Here is a 15,181-nt window from a genome sequence, read left to right as displayed (position 1 = left end):
CGAGGGGATGGACAGCCTTGAAGCCCAGGGTGAGGAGTTTCTGCCTGATGCGCAGATTGATCGGTAGCCATTGGAGGTTTTTGAGGAGGGCAGTAATATGTCCAGAGCGTTTCTGGACAAAGATAATCCGGGCAGCAGCATGAAGTATGGATTGAAGTGGAGAGAGACACGAGGATGGGAGATCAGAGAGAAGGCTAGTGCAGTAGTCCAGACGGGATAGGATGAGAGCTTGAATTAGCAGGGTAGCGGTTGGGATGGAGAGGAAAGGGCGGATCTTGGCAATGTTGCGGAGCTGAGACCGGCAGGTTTTGGTGACGGCTTGGATGTGAGGGGTGAATGAGAGAGCGGAGTCGAGGATGACACCAAGGTTGCGGGCTTGTGAGACGGGAAGGATGGTAGTGCCGTCAACAGAGATGGGAAAGTCAGGGAGAGGACAAGGTTTGGGAGGGAAGACAAGGAGCTCAGTCTTCGACATGTTGAGCTTTAGGTGGCGGGCGAACATCCAGATGGAGATGTCCTGAAGGCAGGAGGAGATGTGAGCCTGGAGGGAGGGGGAGAGAGCAGGGGCAGAGATGTAGATCTGGGTGTCATCAGCGTAGAGATGATAGTTGAAGCCGTGGGAGCGAATGAGGTCACCAAGGGAGTGAGTGTAGATTGAGAACAGAAGGGGACCAAGCACTGAACCTTGGGGAACCCCCACAGTAAGAGGATGGGAGGGGGAGGAGGAGCCTGCAAAAGAGACTGAGAAAGAACGACCGGAGAGATAAGAGGAGAACCAGGAGAGGACGGAGTCTGTGAAGCCAAGGTCAGATAACGTGTTGAGGAGAAGGGGGTGGTCCACAGTGTCAAAGGCAGCTGAGAGGTCGAGGAGGATTAGGACAGAGTATGAGCCGTTGGATTTGGCAAGCAGGAGGTCATTGGTGACCTTTGAGAGCGCAGTTTCCATGGAATGAAGGGGACGGAAGCCAGACTGGAGGGGGTCGAGGAGAGAGTTGTTGTTGAGGAATTCTAGGCAGCGCGTGTAGACAACTCGTTCAAGGAGTTTGGAAAGGAATGGTAGGAGGGATATGGGACGATAACTAGAAGGTGAGGTGGGGTCAAGAGAGGGTTTTTTTAGGATGGGAGAGACATGGGCATGTTTGAAGGCAGAGGGGAAGGAACCAGTGGAGAGTGAGCGGTTGAAGATGGAAGTTAAGGAGGGGAGAAGGGATGGAGCGAGAGATTTCATAAGATGAGAGGGAATGGGGTCAGAAGCACAGGTGGCCGGAGTAGCACTTGAGAGGAGGGAGGAGAATCCCTACTCAACAACGGGTACCTGTATATATGTGTATATGTTTGTACATATTTATTACTCTATTTTGCTTGTGCATATTTATTCTATTTATTTTATTTCGTTAATATGTTTTGTTGTCTGTCTCCCCCTTCTAGACTGTGAGCCCGCTGTTGGGTAGGGACCGTCTCTATATGTTGCCAACTTGTACTTCCCAAGAGCTTAGTCCAGTGCTCTGCACACAGTAAGCGCTTAATAAATACGACTGAATGAACGGGCTTGCAGTCTAGAGATAGTAAGCGCTTAACAAATACCATAATTATTATTATTATTACAGTACAACAAAAAGCAGACACACTCCCTGCCCACAGTGAGCTTACAGTCTAAAGGGCAATAAAGGTAGTTGGGTTGGACACAGTTCCTTTCCCACATAGGACTCACACTCTTAATTCTGATTTTCCAGATGAGGGAACTGAGGCCCAGCAAAGTGAAATGATTTGCCCAGGGTCACACAGCAAGCGAGTGGCAGAGCTGGAATTAGAACCTGTGATCTTCCGGCTCCCAAGCCTGTGCTCTATCCAGTAGGGCCATGCTGTTTCTCAGCGTGGTTTAAATGAATAAACCAAGAAAATCGGCCGTAAAACTGATGGCCATATAAATTCATTCATTAATTCATTCAGTCGTATTTATTGAGTGCTTACTGTGTGCAGAGCACTGTACTAAGCGCTTGGGAAGTACAAGTTGGCAACATATAGAGATGGTCCCTACCCAACAGCGGGCTCACAGTCTGGAAGGGGGAGACAGACAACAAAACAAAACACATTAACAAAATAAAATAAATAGAATAGTAAGTGCTTAACAAATACCATACAGAAACAGACTTTCCTCCTCCTTCAGAAGAAATGTGGTTCCGTGGCATGAGACGGCGAAGGTCAGAAATCCATGGTATAATTTCAAAGCAAACGCACACTATAGGCTCGGATCATTTTCCTAGCAGTGATTTGTCAAGGTCAATATAAAGGTCAATTTGTCAATATAAATGCTAAGGGTGGCGGTTGGAGTGATGCGGGCAGGGTGGTGGAGGATGTTGGGCGGGGGAGCCCATGTTGAAATCCCCCGTATCTTTCCCGCAGAGAGCCCAGTACCAGGACAAGCTGGCCCGGCAGCGCTACGACGACCAGCTCCGGCAGCAGGTGAGCGGCGGCGGCGGGTCTCCCGGCCGCCCAGACCCACCCATCTCCTGGCCTCGGGCTCGGGGACTCGTATCGGTCTACCCTGTGAGAGATGGAGGACTCTGCGGTCCAGGCCTGGAAGTAGAGAACCAAGATTGGTAACTGGGGGATGTGTTAGGATGCAGGTACGGGTGCTAGTGGAAGTCAGCGAGAATTTCACCGAGAGCACAGGGGATAAAGGGGGACGGGAATTTGAGGTCAGGGGAGAACGAGAACCGGGTGGGGATAGGCTTCCGAGAGCCAATGGGGCTAGTGAGTCGCCATTTTGAGTCTTGTCAGCCCCAACCAAAAACTCGGGTCTTGTCAGAGAGCCCGACGCCAACGGCCGTGGAGGTGATGGCCCCCGTTACGAGAAGCAGCCTGGCTCTGGGGAAAAAGCACGGGCTCTGGAGTCAGAGGTCATGGATTCAAATCCCGGCTCTGCCAGTTGCCAGCTGTGGGACTTTGGGCAAGTCACTTAACTTCTCTGGGCCTCAGTTACCTCATCTGTAAAATGGGGATGAAGACTGGGAGCCCCCGTGGGACAACCTGATCACGTTGTAACCTCCCCAGCGCTTAAAACTGTGCTTTGCACATAGGAAGCACTTAATAAATGCTATTAAAAAAACCCAATTTGTCCTCTAGACTGAAAGCTCGTCTTCTAGACTGTAAGTTTGTTGTTATAGCGTACTCTCCCAAGCTCTTAGTACGGTGTTCTGTACACAGTAAGCACTCAATAGATACACTTGAATGAATGAATGAATGAGTGGCTATAGAACGAGGCATGGTATTAGCACCCATTAGGTGCAGTGCGCTGGACTAAGCACTTGAAGAAGAACAGTAGAAACCCAAGATATGTTCCCTCCACGAGGAACTTGTACTCTAATGGGGGAGTGAGGCATTCATTCATTCATTCAATCGTATTTATTGAGCGCTTACTGTGTGCAGAGCACTGTACTAAGCGCTTGGGAACTCCAAGTTGGTAACATATAAAGACGGTCCCTACCCAACAGTGGGCTCACAGTCTAGAAGGGGGAGACAGAGAACAAAACAAAACATATTAACAAAATAAAATAGAATAAATATGTACAAGTCTGGGCAGGAGGATCCAAAACACCACCTCTTTCAGGAAGCCTCTAATCCTGGCTCCACCACTTGTCTGCTTTGTTACCTTGGGCAAGTTCCTTCATCTGTAAAATGGGGAACGAATCTGTGAGCCCCATATGGGACAGGGACTCCATGTGCTTGTGTCCACCCCAGTGCTTAGTACAGTGGCTGGCACATAATAAGCACTTAATACCACAGTTATTACTACTACTCCCCAATTAGCGACTTCCATCGCCCACACCGAGGCATGACGTGAGCCTCTTTCAACGAGCTGGACCAGAATCCTCTGGGGTATTTGCATGTGCCAGTGGGCAAGGAGCCTTTCCAAATTCATTTTCCAGAGAACTGCCCAGAGAGGCTGTTAGATTTGACAAGAAGGCAATCATTTGCGCCCTGAGAGGGCAGGTGGTTTCTGAGGAGTGAAGGGGACAGAAGCCAGACTTACTCAGTGTGTTTACAGAGGAATGGTAAGGACCTGAAGTAATATCTAGAGGGAACCATGGGGTTAAGGGAGGGCTTTTTTTGATAAGGGAGACGTGGGCCTGTTTAAAAGGCCCACAAGAAGCAGCATGGCTCAGTGGAAAGAGCACGGGCTTGGGAGTCAGAGGTCATGGGTTCAAATCCCAGCTCCACCGCTTGACAGCTGTGTGACTTTGGGCAAGCTAGCCTCCGACTTCCAAAATGGAGAACACATCCCTTTAATGGGACTATTTCTAGTGCCACTTGCCAACTTTGATCGCTGTCTGAATCTTCCTGAAAACATGAACATTTCCCTGAAAATAGGCGTATCTTTAGGGTGCCCAAGGAATGTTGTCTCACCCAGGAATAGTATTTCCAGTTTGCCAGAGGAGGGCATTTTGATATCTTGAATTGTTCCGTCTTGCGGGAGCTGGGACGAGTATTCCCAGTGCGTCCCAGGGTGGGCTGCCTTGGATGTCTTGCCTGTTTTGCTCTTCTGTGCCACGGGCAGACTTCTTTGTGACACCAATTCACTTCACAACGGCACCACACTTGGGTCACGTCACATTTGGCTCCTGAAGGAAGAAGGATCAAATCGGAGGGCTAATCTTGAGCGGGAGACCAATGCACTCTCCTGTGAGGGCCGGTCAGGATGTCCCAGACCTGACCGGGGCAGTGGCACTGCAGCATCCCACGTGGGCAATGGACTGAGTTTAACTGTAGCCCCTTCTTCCCTCCATCCCCCTCACATCCCAAAAGCCCCCCTAAATGCCGGCACCCTCAGGAGTTTCCTAATTCATTCAATTGTATTTATTGAGCGCTTACTGTGTGCAGAGCACTGCACTAAGCACTTGGGAGAGCACGATACAACAATAATCAGACACATTCTAAGCCCACAATGAGCTCACAGGCTAGCTTGCAGCCCTCACGCAGTGTCCGTTGGGGTTTCCATAACAGAGACTGCGAGGAGGCTCCGACTCTTTATTTTTTACCTGTACGATTTCCCTACTTCAAGCCTCCACATCGGGGTCTCGGTCAGAGCGGTTGGGAGACAGGATCGGGACTGGGGGAGCCGCTCTTTGCCGGGGTTGGATTCAGTTTTCCTGGCAGAAGGGGTGTTGGGGGCTGTCAGCCTCTCCCATAGCGCTTAGAACAGTGCTTCGCACATAGTAAGCGCTTAACAAATGCCATCATTATCATTATTTGGGATTTAGGAGAGTATCACTATGTAATCAGTCAGTAGTATCAGCTGAGTGCCCTCCTCCTAGCCTAACCTTCTACCTAACCCTTGTTCTCAGCAACTTCTCAATGAAGAGAACTTGAGGAAGCAGGAGGAATCCGTGCAGAAGCAGGAAGCAATAAGGCGAGGTAAGAGTCTTTCGGCGACGCCCCGGGACCCAGATTAGGTGGAAAGAGGAATGGGTGCCAGGCATTTGTCCCCCCTCTCTCCACCCCTGCCCCATGTCCAAATGCTGAACTGAAGGCTCGCTGGCTGCGAGCTCGGGAGAGTGCAGCTGAAGCCCGAGAGACACCCTTTCCACCCACGAGGAGCCCGGTCTGGAACGGGATTTAAGGGGGCCAGGCCTTCGGGTCGTGGCTAAGGTATGGCCAAGTTCGGGATACTCCTGGCAAGGTCCCAGGACCCAGCTTTAAGCCCCGGAGCCAGGAGGCACGTTGCCACCTGACTTGCCTGTGGGATTTTTCGACTCTGCAGCGTGCTGCGTCCCTCAGCCCGGGGCTTGGAAGCTTGTAGCCTAGGTGGCCACGCATCCTTTCACTGCTGCCCTGACTGCTGCATTTCTGAGCTGCCGAAGGCAATGATCACTATTAACCGTACAGTCCCTGATGACTCTGATGGCTTTCTCTGGGGCAGTTCTGATAGAGGGGGCAGGACCAGGTTAGATCTGAATCTCCCCAGGAATCAATCAGCCAGTGGCATTTATTTAGCCCTTACTATATGCAGAGCACGGTTCTAAGTGCATGGGAGAACTTCTGGACTTTAAGTTTTTTGTGGGCAGGGAACATGTCTGCCAACTTGGTTACATTGTACTTTCCCAAGTGTGCTTAGTACAGTGCTCTGCGCACAGTAAGCACGATTGATTAGTTGTTATTGATCGTACGGTCCCTGTTGACTCGGCTTCTTCTGGAGCGGTTTTGACACGGGGGTCAGGGCCATATCGGCTCTGAATCCCCTTTTAGACTGTGAGCCCACTGTTGGGTAGGGACTGTCTCTATGTGTTGCCAACTTGGACTTCCCAAGCGCTTAGTACAGTGCTCTGCACACAGCAAGCGCTCAATAAATACGATTGATGATGATGATCTCCCCAGGAGTCATTTGGTCAGCGCTGTGTATTTAGCGTTTATTGTGTGCAGAGCTCTGTATTAAGTTCATGGGAGAACTTCTAGACTGTAAACTCGTTGTGGGTAGGGAATGTGTCTATCAATTCCATTGTGTGGTACTCTTCTGAGCACTTACTACAGTGTATATGTTGCCAACTTGTACTTCCCAAGTGCTTAGTACAGTGCTGTGCACACAGTAAGCGCTCAATAAATACGATTGAATGAATGAATGCTCTGCACACAGTAGACACCCAATAAATACCACTGATCAACTGGTGGGGGGGGCATATAATACAAGAGAGTTAGTGAACATGTTCCCTACCCACAGTGAGCTTACAGTCTAGAGAAGAGCCCCTTGGTGTGAAGGCTGGAGACATGTGGGTCAGGGGAAGAGGAGTCCGGGAGAAGTCCCCCCCACAAGCGCCGGATACCGGTGACAACCCTGCCTCCCCAGGGGTCATGACCCTCCCTCCCCAAGGGTCAGGGGCTCGGTCGCCGATGGGGTGTCAACCATTCCCGACTGTGTCTCCTCTCCGGTCGGCCAGCCACGGTGGAGCGGGAGATGGAGCTGCGTCACAAGAACGAGATGCTGCGCATCGAGGCGGAGACCAGAGCCCGGGCCAAGGCCGAGAGGGAGAACGCCGACATCATCCGGGAGCAGATCCGCCTCAAGGCCGCAGAGCACCGGCAGACCATCTTGGAGTCCCTGAAGTACGTGGTCACCGGCTGGGCATCCGCGGCGCCGTCACCCCACCCTACCTGCCTCCGGGAGCTCCGGTCCCGCCGTCTCGGAGAGTCCCCTTCAGTTGCCCAGAGAGAGAAGCAACATGGCAAAGATGATAGAGCTTGGGCCTGCGAGTCAGAAGGTCACGGGTTCCAATTCCGGCTCTGCCACACTTGTCTGCCGGGTGACTTTGAGCAAGTCAGTTCACTTCTTTGGACCTCAGTTACCTCATCTGTAAGATGGGGATGAAAACTGTGAGCCCCACCTGGGACAGGGACTATGTCGAACCCGATTTGCTTGTACCCACCCCAGCGTTTCGTATGGTGCCTGGCACGTAGTAAGTGCTTAACAAATGCCATCATTATTATTAATTATTATTAGGTTGGACCGGGTATGTTTTTTTATGGTATTTAAGCGCTTGTTATGTGCTAGGCGCTGTACTAAGTGCTGAGGTGGATACAGGCTAATCAGGTTGGACACAGTCTCTATCCCACATGAGGGTCACAGTCTTGATCCCCATTTTCCAGATGGGGGAACTAAAGCACAGAGAAGTGAGTTACCCAAGGTCATACAGTAGAGAAGTGGTGGATCCAGGATTAGAACCCAGGTCCTCATGATTCCCAGGCCTGTGCTCTTTCCAGTAGACCACGCTACTTCTCAGGGGCCTGTGACTTCCCGCTGCTCCCCTGAGAAAGTCGAGAGGGCCCATCTAAAGCTCGCCTAAGCTGTCAAAGACTTGAATCTAGTGCCCATGGTGGCAGCTTCCAGCTATAACTGGGCTCTTAGCTTGGCAGCCAAGGTGGAAGACCCTCCCTTAGCCCCCACAGTGGGTTTATCAGGCATCTGGGGAGGGCTGGGAAGCCGGATTATGATCTCCGGTTTGAGGGGCCGTCATCTCGTGCGGGGGCACTTTTTCCTCCCCGTGACGGTGCCGCCTTTTCCCCTCCACAGGACAGCCGGCACGCTGTTCGGCGAAGGATTTCGGGCCTTCGTGACCGACTGGGACAAAATCACAGCCACGGTAAGCGGGGCTCCCAAGCAGCGGAGCATCAGTGCCGCGGCCCTGGCCCGGGCCCTGCGGTGGGTCGGAGGAGGGGCCGGTTTTCAAGGCGAGCTTCCAGCTTCTGTGCCGCCGGAATCTCGGCGCCGCTCTCCGCCCTCTGGACTGTAAGTTCGCTGTGGGCAGGCAATGCGTCTATTATATTGTTCCTGTATTGTTTGTGCGGTGCTCTGCCCGCAGTGAGCGCTCGATTAATGCGATCGACTGACCCCTCGCCCCCACTTGGGGCAGGAGCCGGTGGGGTCGGCGCTCGCGTACTCAGGCCCTGGGCAGTCTGAAGCAGCCGAACCGAGCGGCCCGTTGACGGGTGGCCGGGCTCACAGCAGCCGCTTGACTTGGGAAGTCCAGTGGCTGTGGACAAACAGCCAGTCTGCGGGGTGTCCCCAATTAATTTACCCGAGATGAGGCGGTTCGGGACAGGACGCCGCTTCCGTTCTCAGTCACTCGATCAGTCAGTCGGATTGAGCGCTTACGGTGTGCAAAGCCCTAAACACTTGGGAGAGGACAGTGTAATGGAGTTGGCAGACAAAGCAGCGTGGCTCAGTGGAAAGAGCCCGGGCTTTGGAGTCAGAGGTCATGGGTTCAAAGCCCGACTCCGCCAATTGCCAGCTGTGTGACTTTGGGCAAGTCACTTCACTTTCTCTGGGCCTCAGTTACCTCATCTGTAAAATGGGGGTTAAGGCTGTGAGCCCCCCGTGGGACAACCTGATCACCTTGTAACCTCCCCAGCGCTTAGAACAGTGCATTGCACATAGTAAGCGCTTAATAAATGCTATCATTATTATTATTGTTATTATTACATGCCGTGCCCACAGTGAGCTTACAGTCTAGAGGGGGAGATAAACGTTAATATAAACATTCTTCTAGACTGTGAGCCCACTGTTGGGTAGGGACCGTCTCTATATGTTGCCAACTTGTACTTCCCAAGTGCTTACTATAGTGCTCTGCACACAGTAAGTGCTCAATAAATACGATTGAATGAATGAATAAATAAAGAAATAAATTATGGATCTGTGGGCGAGGGGGGCGGTGAATAGAGGGTGAAAATCCAAGCGCAAGGGTGCCGCAGAAGGGACGGAAGAAGGGGAAATGAGGCTTAATCAGGGAAGGCCTCTTGGAGGAGATGTGCTTTTAATAAGGCTTTGACAGTGGAGGAGGATGTTCTGTCGGATATGAAGAGGGAGGGTGTTCTAGGGCAGAGGGAAGATGTGAGCGAGAGGTTGGTGGAGAGATAGGCATGTTGGAGGCCCAGTGAGGAGGCTGGTATTAGACAAGAGACATTTGCGGGCTGCGTTGTAGTTGGAAATTGGAGAGATAAGGTAGGAGGGACAGGATGCGTTAAAGCCAATGGTAAGGATTTTCTCTTTGTTGCCAAGGTGGATGGGCAGCCACTGGAAGTAGTTGAGGAGTGGGGAACCATGGACTGAACTGTTTTTTAGAAACGATTCAGGCAGCAGAGTGAAGAATGGGCTGGAGTGGAGAGCCACGGGAGGCAGAGAGGCCGGCAAGGAGGCTGATACAGTAATCGAGCGGGGATATCCACCATTGGATTTCCGTCATAGCAATTTGGACGGAGAGGAAAGGGCCGATTTTAGCGATTATAAAGGTTGAACTGACAGGATTTGGTGACAGAATACATGGTTGCCTGAGAGACGTCAAAGATGATGGCACGGTTACGGGGCTTGTGAGACGCGGAGGATGGTAGTGCTGTCTACGGTGATGGGAAAGTCAGGGAGATGGCAGGGTTTTGGTGGGAAGATGGAGTTCTGTTTTGGACATGTTAAGTTTGAGTTATTGACGGGACATCTAAGTAGAGATGTCTTGAAGGCAGGAGGAAATACAAGATTGTGGAGAAGGAGAAAGATCAGGGGTGGAGATGTAGATTTGGGAATCATCCGTGTGGAGATGGTAGTTGAACCCATGGGAGCGAGTGAGTCTTCCAAGGGAGTGGGTGTAGATGGAGAATAGAAGGGAACCCAGAACTGAACCTTGAGGGACCCCCACAGTTAGAGGGGGGAGGCAGAGGAGGAACCTGTGAAAGAGACTGAGAATGAGCAGCCAGAGAGATAGAAGGAGAAGCAGGAGAGGACAGTATAAGTGAAGCCACGGTTGAAAAATGTTCCCGGTAGAAGGGGTGCTCGAAAGTGTCAAAGGCAGCTGAGAGGTTGAGGAGAATTAGGATGGAGTAGAGGCCGTTGGGTTTGGCAAGATGATCATCGGTCACCTTTGAGCAAGCAGTTTCCGTGGGGTAAAGGGAGCAGAAGCCCTTACAAGAGCTTACTATGTATCAGGCACCATACTAAGTGTTGGGATAGATACAGGTTACTTGTTACTTGTACAAGTTACTTGTACAAGATACAAGTTAATCGGGTTGAACACAGTCCCTGTTCCACGTAAGACTCACAGTTGTAATCCCTTAGTACAGTGCCAAGCGCTTAGTACAGTGCTCTGCACACAGTAAGCGCTCAATAAATATGAATGAATCCCCATTTTACAGTTCCAAGATAATCAGGTCTCACTAAGGGCTCATAGTCTAAGGGTGGACAACAGGTATTCCCAGACTAAGCCCCCCTTTTCCTCAGTCCCCCCTCCCACATCACTTCGATTCGCTCCCTTTTCCCTTCCCACCCCACCGCACAGCACTTACGTATGTATCTATAATTCTATTTATTTCTATTGATGCCTGTTTAATTGTTTTGGTGTCTGTCTCCCCGCCTCTAGACTGTAAACCCAGTGTCGGCAGGGATTGTCTGTCTTTATTGCTGAATTGTACTTTCCAAGTGCTTAGTACAGTGCTCTGCACACAGTAAGTGCTCAATAAATACAGTTGGATGAATGAATGTATCGAATCCCCATTGTGCAGATGAAGGAACTGAGGCCCGGAGAAGTGAAACGACTTGCCCAAGATCACATAGCAGACAAGTGGCGGAGCCAGGATTAGAGCTCATTTCCTCCCTTCTGACTCCACTAGACAAATTGAAATGCTTAAATATAAGGACATAATTGCTGTGAGGGTGGGAGGCTAATGTGGTGATCATTGTCAGTGGTATTTATTGAGCACTTACTGTGTGTAAAGCACTGTACTAAGCGCTTGTGAGAGTACAATATAGGCAGGCACCCTATCTACCGCTCATCTGTGTATAGAAGCAGCGTGGCTCAGTGGAAAGAGCACGGGCTTTGGAGTCAGAGGTCATGGGTTCAAATCCCGGCTCTGCCAGTTGTCAGCTGGGTGACTTTGGGCACGTCACTTAACTTCTCTGGGCCTCAGTTACCTCATCTGTAAAATGAGGATGAAGACTGTGAGCCTCCCGTGGGACAACCTGATCACCTTGTAACCTCCCCAGCGCTTAGAACAGTGCTTTGCACATAGTAAGCACTTAATAAATGCCATCATTATTATTATTATTTATTCTTTCCTAGCACTTAGTCCCAGGTTCTGCACACAGTAAGTGCTTAATAAATACTAGTCCTACTATTACTACTATTATTATTACTATTAAGAGAAGCAGCGCGGCTTAGTGGAAAGAGTACGGGCTTGGGAATCAGAGGGTGTGGGTTTTAATCCTGGCTCTACCACTCGTCAGCTGTATGACTTTGGGCAAGTCACTTAACTTCTCCGGGCCTCAGTTACCTCATCTGTAAGACTGTGAGCCCCATGTGGTACAACCTGATTACCTTGTATCTACCCCAGCACTTAGAACAGTGCTTGGCACATACTAAGCACTTAACAAATACCAACATTATTATCACTAAATTCACTAGTTGAATGGCACTTAGGAGCCCAGTTAAGAGCGGGGCAAGGACCCCTCTTTCTTTCATCCCAATCCTCCTTTATTCCTCTCCCCAGGAAATGAATTTGGATGCCATAAGTGTTGTAGGATGGGGAGAGTGGAGGGGAAGGGCAAAGGGAGTGATTCGAGGTGACGCGAAAGGGAAGGGGGCCTGAGGAAAAGCGGGGTTTAGTCTGGGAAGGCCTGTTCTCCCTCCGTCTTAGACTATGAGCCCTATTTGTGTGCCACATTTGAAGGATGCACATGGCAGGCAGGAGGCATGTTCCCGGAGAACGGCTCTGCTTTAGCCGCCTCCGCGGTGGCATTCGCGTGACGCTGGCACCGTTGAATGAGTAGCCACCTTTAGTAAGTCAGGTGTGGTAGATTGCCCTTGTTCCAGTTGGGTGGTTTTCCTCAAAGAAAGGATCGCGGACATCGACTCGGCGGCACTGGAACGTCTAAATGTGTGTGACTGCCATCTCGCTCTGCTCTTCAATCCAACTGAAGCTCCCACCCGGGATACCCTTTCGGAAACCCAGGACCGAGAGGGGGAACTGAAACTGAGAGGCAGCGGGGCCTCGTGGAAGGAGTTGGAGGACCTGGGTTCTAATCCAAGCTCTGCCACTCGTCTGCTCTGTGACCTCAGGAGAGTCACTTCTGTGCCTCAGTTCCGTTGTTTGCAGAATGGGGGAGTCAATACCCTGTTCTCCCCCCTATTTAGACTGGAGGCCCCATGTGGGTTCTGAATATCACGGATCTACCCCAGCGCTTAGTAGAGCGCTTGGCATATAGGAAGCACTTAAATATCACAGTTATTTTTATAATTAGTGTTGTGATAAACACTAATTCTGTGCACCTGGGAATGTGGCTGCGAGACACTAGGGGGCGCTGTGGTTAGCAGAGCCCCCCCAAAAGGCAGCAGGGCTGACTGCCTGGGAATTCATTCATTCATTCATTCATTCATTCAATCGTATTTATTGAGCGCTTACTGTGTGCAGAGCACTGTACTAAGCGCTTGGAAAGTACAGTTCTGCAACAGAGAGACAATCCCTACCCAACAACGGGCTCTCAGTCTAGAAGGGGGGAGACGGACAACAAAACAAGTAGACAGGCATCAGTAGTATCAAAATAAATAGAATTATAGATGTATGCACATCATTAATAATATAAATAGAATAATAAATACATGCATAGATACACAAGTGCTGTGGGGTGGGGAGGGGGGGTCGAGCAGAGGGAGGAAGTAGGGGCGGTGGGGAGGAGGAGTAGAGGAAATGGGGGGGCTCAGTTTGGGAAGGCCTCCTGGAGGAGGTGAGCTTTCAGTAGGGCTTGGAAGGGGGAAGTGAGCTAGTTTGGCGGATGTGAGGAAGAAGGGCATTCCAGGCCAGAGGTAGGACGTGGGCCGGGGGTCGACGGCGGGACAGGTGAGAACGAGGCACAGTGAGGAGGTGAGCGGCAGCCAAGGAGCGGAGTGTGCGGGCTGGGCTGGAGAAGGAGAGAAGGGAGGTGAGGTAGGAGGGGGCGAGGGGATGGAGAGCTTTGAAGCCAATAATGAGGAGTTTTTGCTTGATACGGAGGTTAATAGGCAACCACTGGAGATTTTTGAGAAGGGGAGTGACACGCCCAGAGCGTTTCTGTCGAAAGATAGTCCGGGCAGCAGAGTAAAGTATAGACTGAAGTGGGGAGAGACAGGCAGTTAGGAGATCAGAAAGGATGCTGATGCAGTAATCCAGTCAGGATGTTATTCATTCATTCATTCAATCGTATTTATTGAGCGCTTACTGTGTGCAGAGCACTGTACTGAGGATTCAATTCAGCTGTATTTATTGAGTGCTTTCTTTGTGCAAGGCATTGTCTAAACACTTGGGAGAGTACACTACAACAACAAACCGACACATTCCCTGCCCGCAACGAGCACCCTCTAGACTGTAAACTCAGTGTGAACAGGGATTGTCACGGTTTAGTGTTGTTTTGTACTTTTCCAAGGGCTTAGTGCAGGGTTCTGCACACGGTGAGTGCTTAATAAATACGATCGAGTGAATGAACGAATGAGCTCACAGTCTAGAAGGGGAGACACTAGGGGTGTGCCTTTGAGAGCAGAGACCCACAAATCAAGGCAGGGCTGATTCCAAAATCATACTGCCTCGTGGAGGCATAGCCCATGTAAAGTGTCAATGGTTTTTTCTCTCCGGTCTCGACTGAGCAGTGTTGCAACCTGTCTGGGTTTTTGAATGCAGAGTGGCCTAGGGGAGGGAGCACGGCCTGAGAGTCAGAGGACATGGGTTCTAATCCCGTCTCTGCCATTTTCATTCATTCATTCAATCGTATTGAGCGCTGACTGTGTGCAGAGCACTTTACTAAACGCTTGGGAAGTACAAGTCGGCAACAGATAGAGACGCTCCCTACCCAACAATGGACTCACAGTCTAGAAGCAGCGTGGCTCAGTGGAAAGAGCCCGGGCTTGGGAGTCAGAGGTCGTGGGTTCAAATACCGGCTCCGCCACGTCTGCTGTGTGATCTTGGGCAAGTCACTTAACTTCTCTGAGCCTCAGTTCCCTCATCTGTAAAATGGGGATTAAGACTGTGAGCCCCCCGTGGGACAACCTGATCACCTTGTATCCCCCCTCCCCCCCCAGCGCTTAGAACAGTGCTTTGTATGTAGTAAGCGCTTAGTAAATGCCATCATTATTCTTATTAGAAAGGGGAGACAGACAACAAAATGCTGTTTGACCCTGGGCAAGTCACTTTGCTTCTCTGGGCCTCAGTTACCTCATCTGTAAAATGGAGCTTAAGACTGTGGGGCAGGGTCTGCATCCAGCCCAATTATCTTTTACCTGTCTCAGTGCTTGGTACGTAGTAAGTGCTTAACAAATACCACAGCTGTTATTACTCGTATTATTATCTGGGTTCTAATCCCGGCTCTGCCGCTTGTCTGCTCTGTGACCTGGAGTGAGTCCCTTAACTTCTCAAGGCCTCAGTTACCTCATCTGTAAAATGGGGCTTAACCCTGGGGGCCCCGTGTGGGACGTGGATTGTGTCCAGTGTGGTTAATATGTATCTACACCAGCGCTTGGTACAGTGCTAGGCACTTTTCAAATCTTTTTCCCGTTAGAAACATGGAGAAATATTTGTCACACATTTGGATTTGCTGTCCTTCGCCTCACAAAGGATATAATGACACCCCAGTTTCTCTCTGATTCCTGGCCCCTCATGTGATCAGAAAATGGCCAAGCAAATGGCT

The 15,181-nt window shown here is 50.6% G+C and overlaps 1 protein-coding gene across 1 annotated transcript in view; it reads left to right on the top strand.

Annotated features, from left to right (window-relative positions):
* LOC119928159 (ATPase family AAA domain-containing protein 3) overlaps positions 1-15,181 on the top strand; it is a 62,394-nt gene that overhangs the window by 10,298 nt on the left and 36,915 nt on the right. Inside the window, exons 4-7 of the mRNA XM_038746142.1 lie at positions 2,404-2,463; positions 5,346-5,415; positions 6,933-7,098; positions 8,063-8,132. Of these exons, the coding sequence (XP_038602070.1) occupies positions 2,404-2,463; positions 5,346-5,415; positions 6,933-7,098; positions 8,063-8,132 (366 nt within the window). The remainder of the gene's footprint in view (positions 1-2,403; positions 2,464-5,345; positions 5,416-6,932; positions 7,099-8,062; positions 8,133-15,181) is intronic.

This window comes from Tachyglossus aculeatus, chromosome 5, assembly GCF_015852505.1.
Source record: "Tachyglossus aculeatus isolate mTacAcu1 chromosome 5, mTacAcu1.pri, whole genome shotgun sequence".
NCBI lineage: Eukaryota > Metazoa > Chordata > Mammalia > Monotremata > Tachyglossidae > Tachyglossus > Tachyglossus aculeatus.
This window is presented reverse-complemented; position numbering and strand designations above follow the sequence as displayed.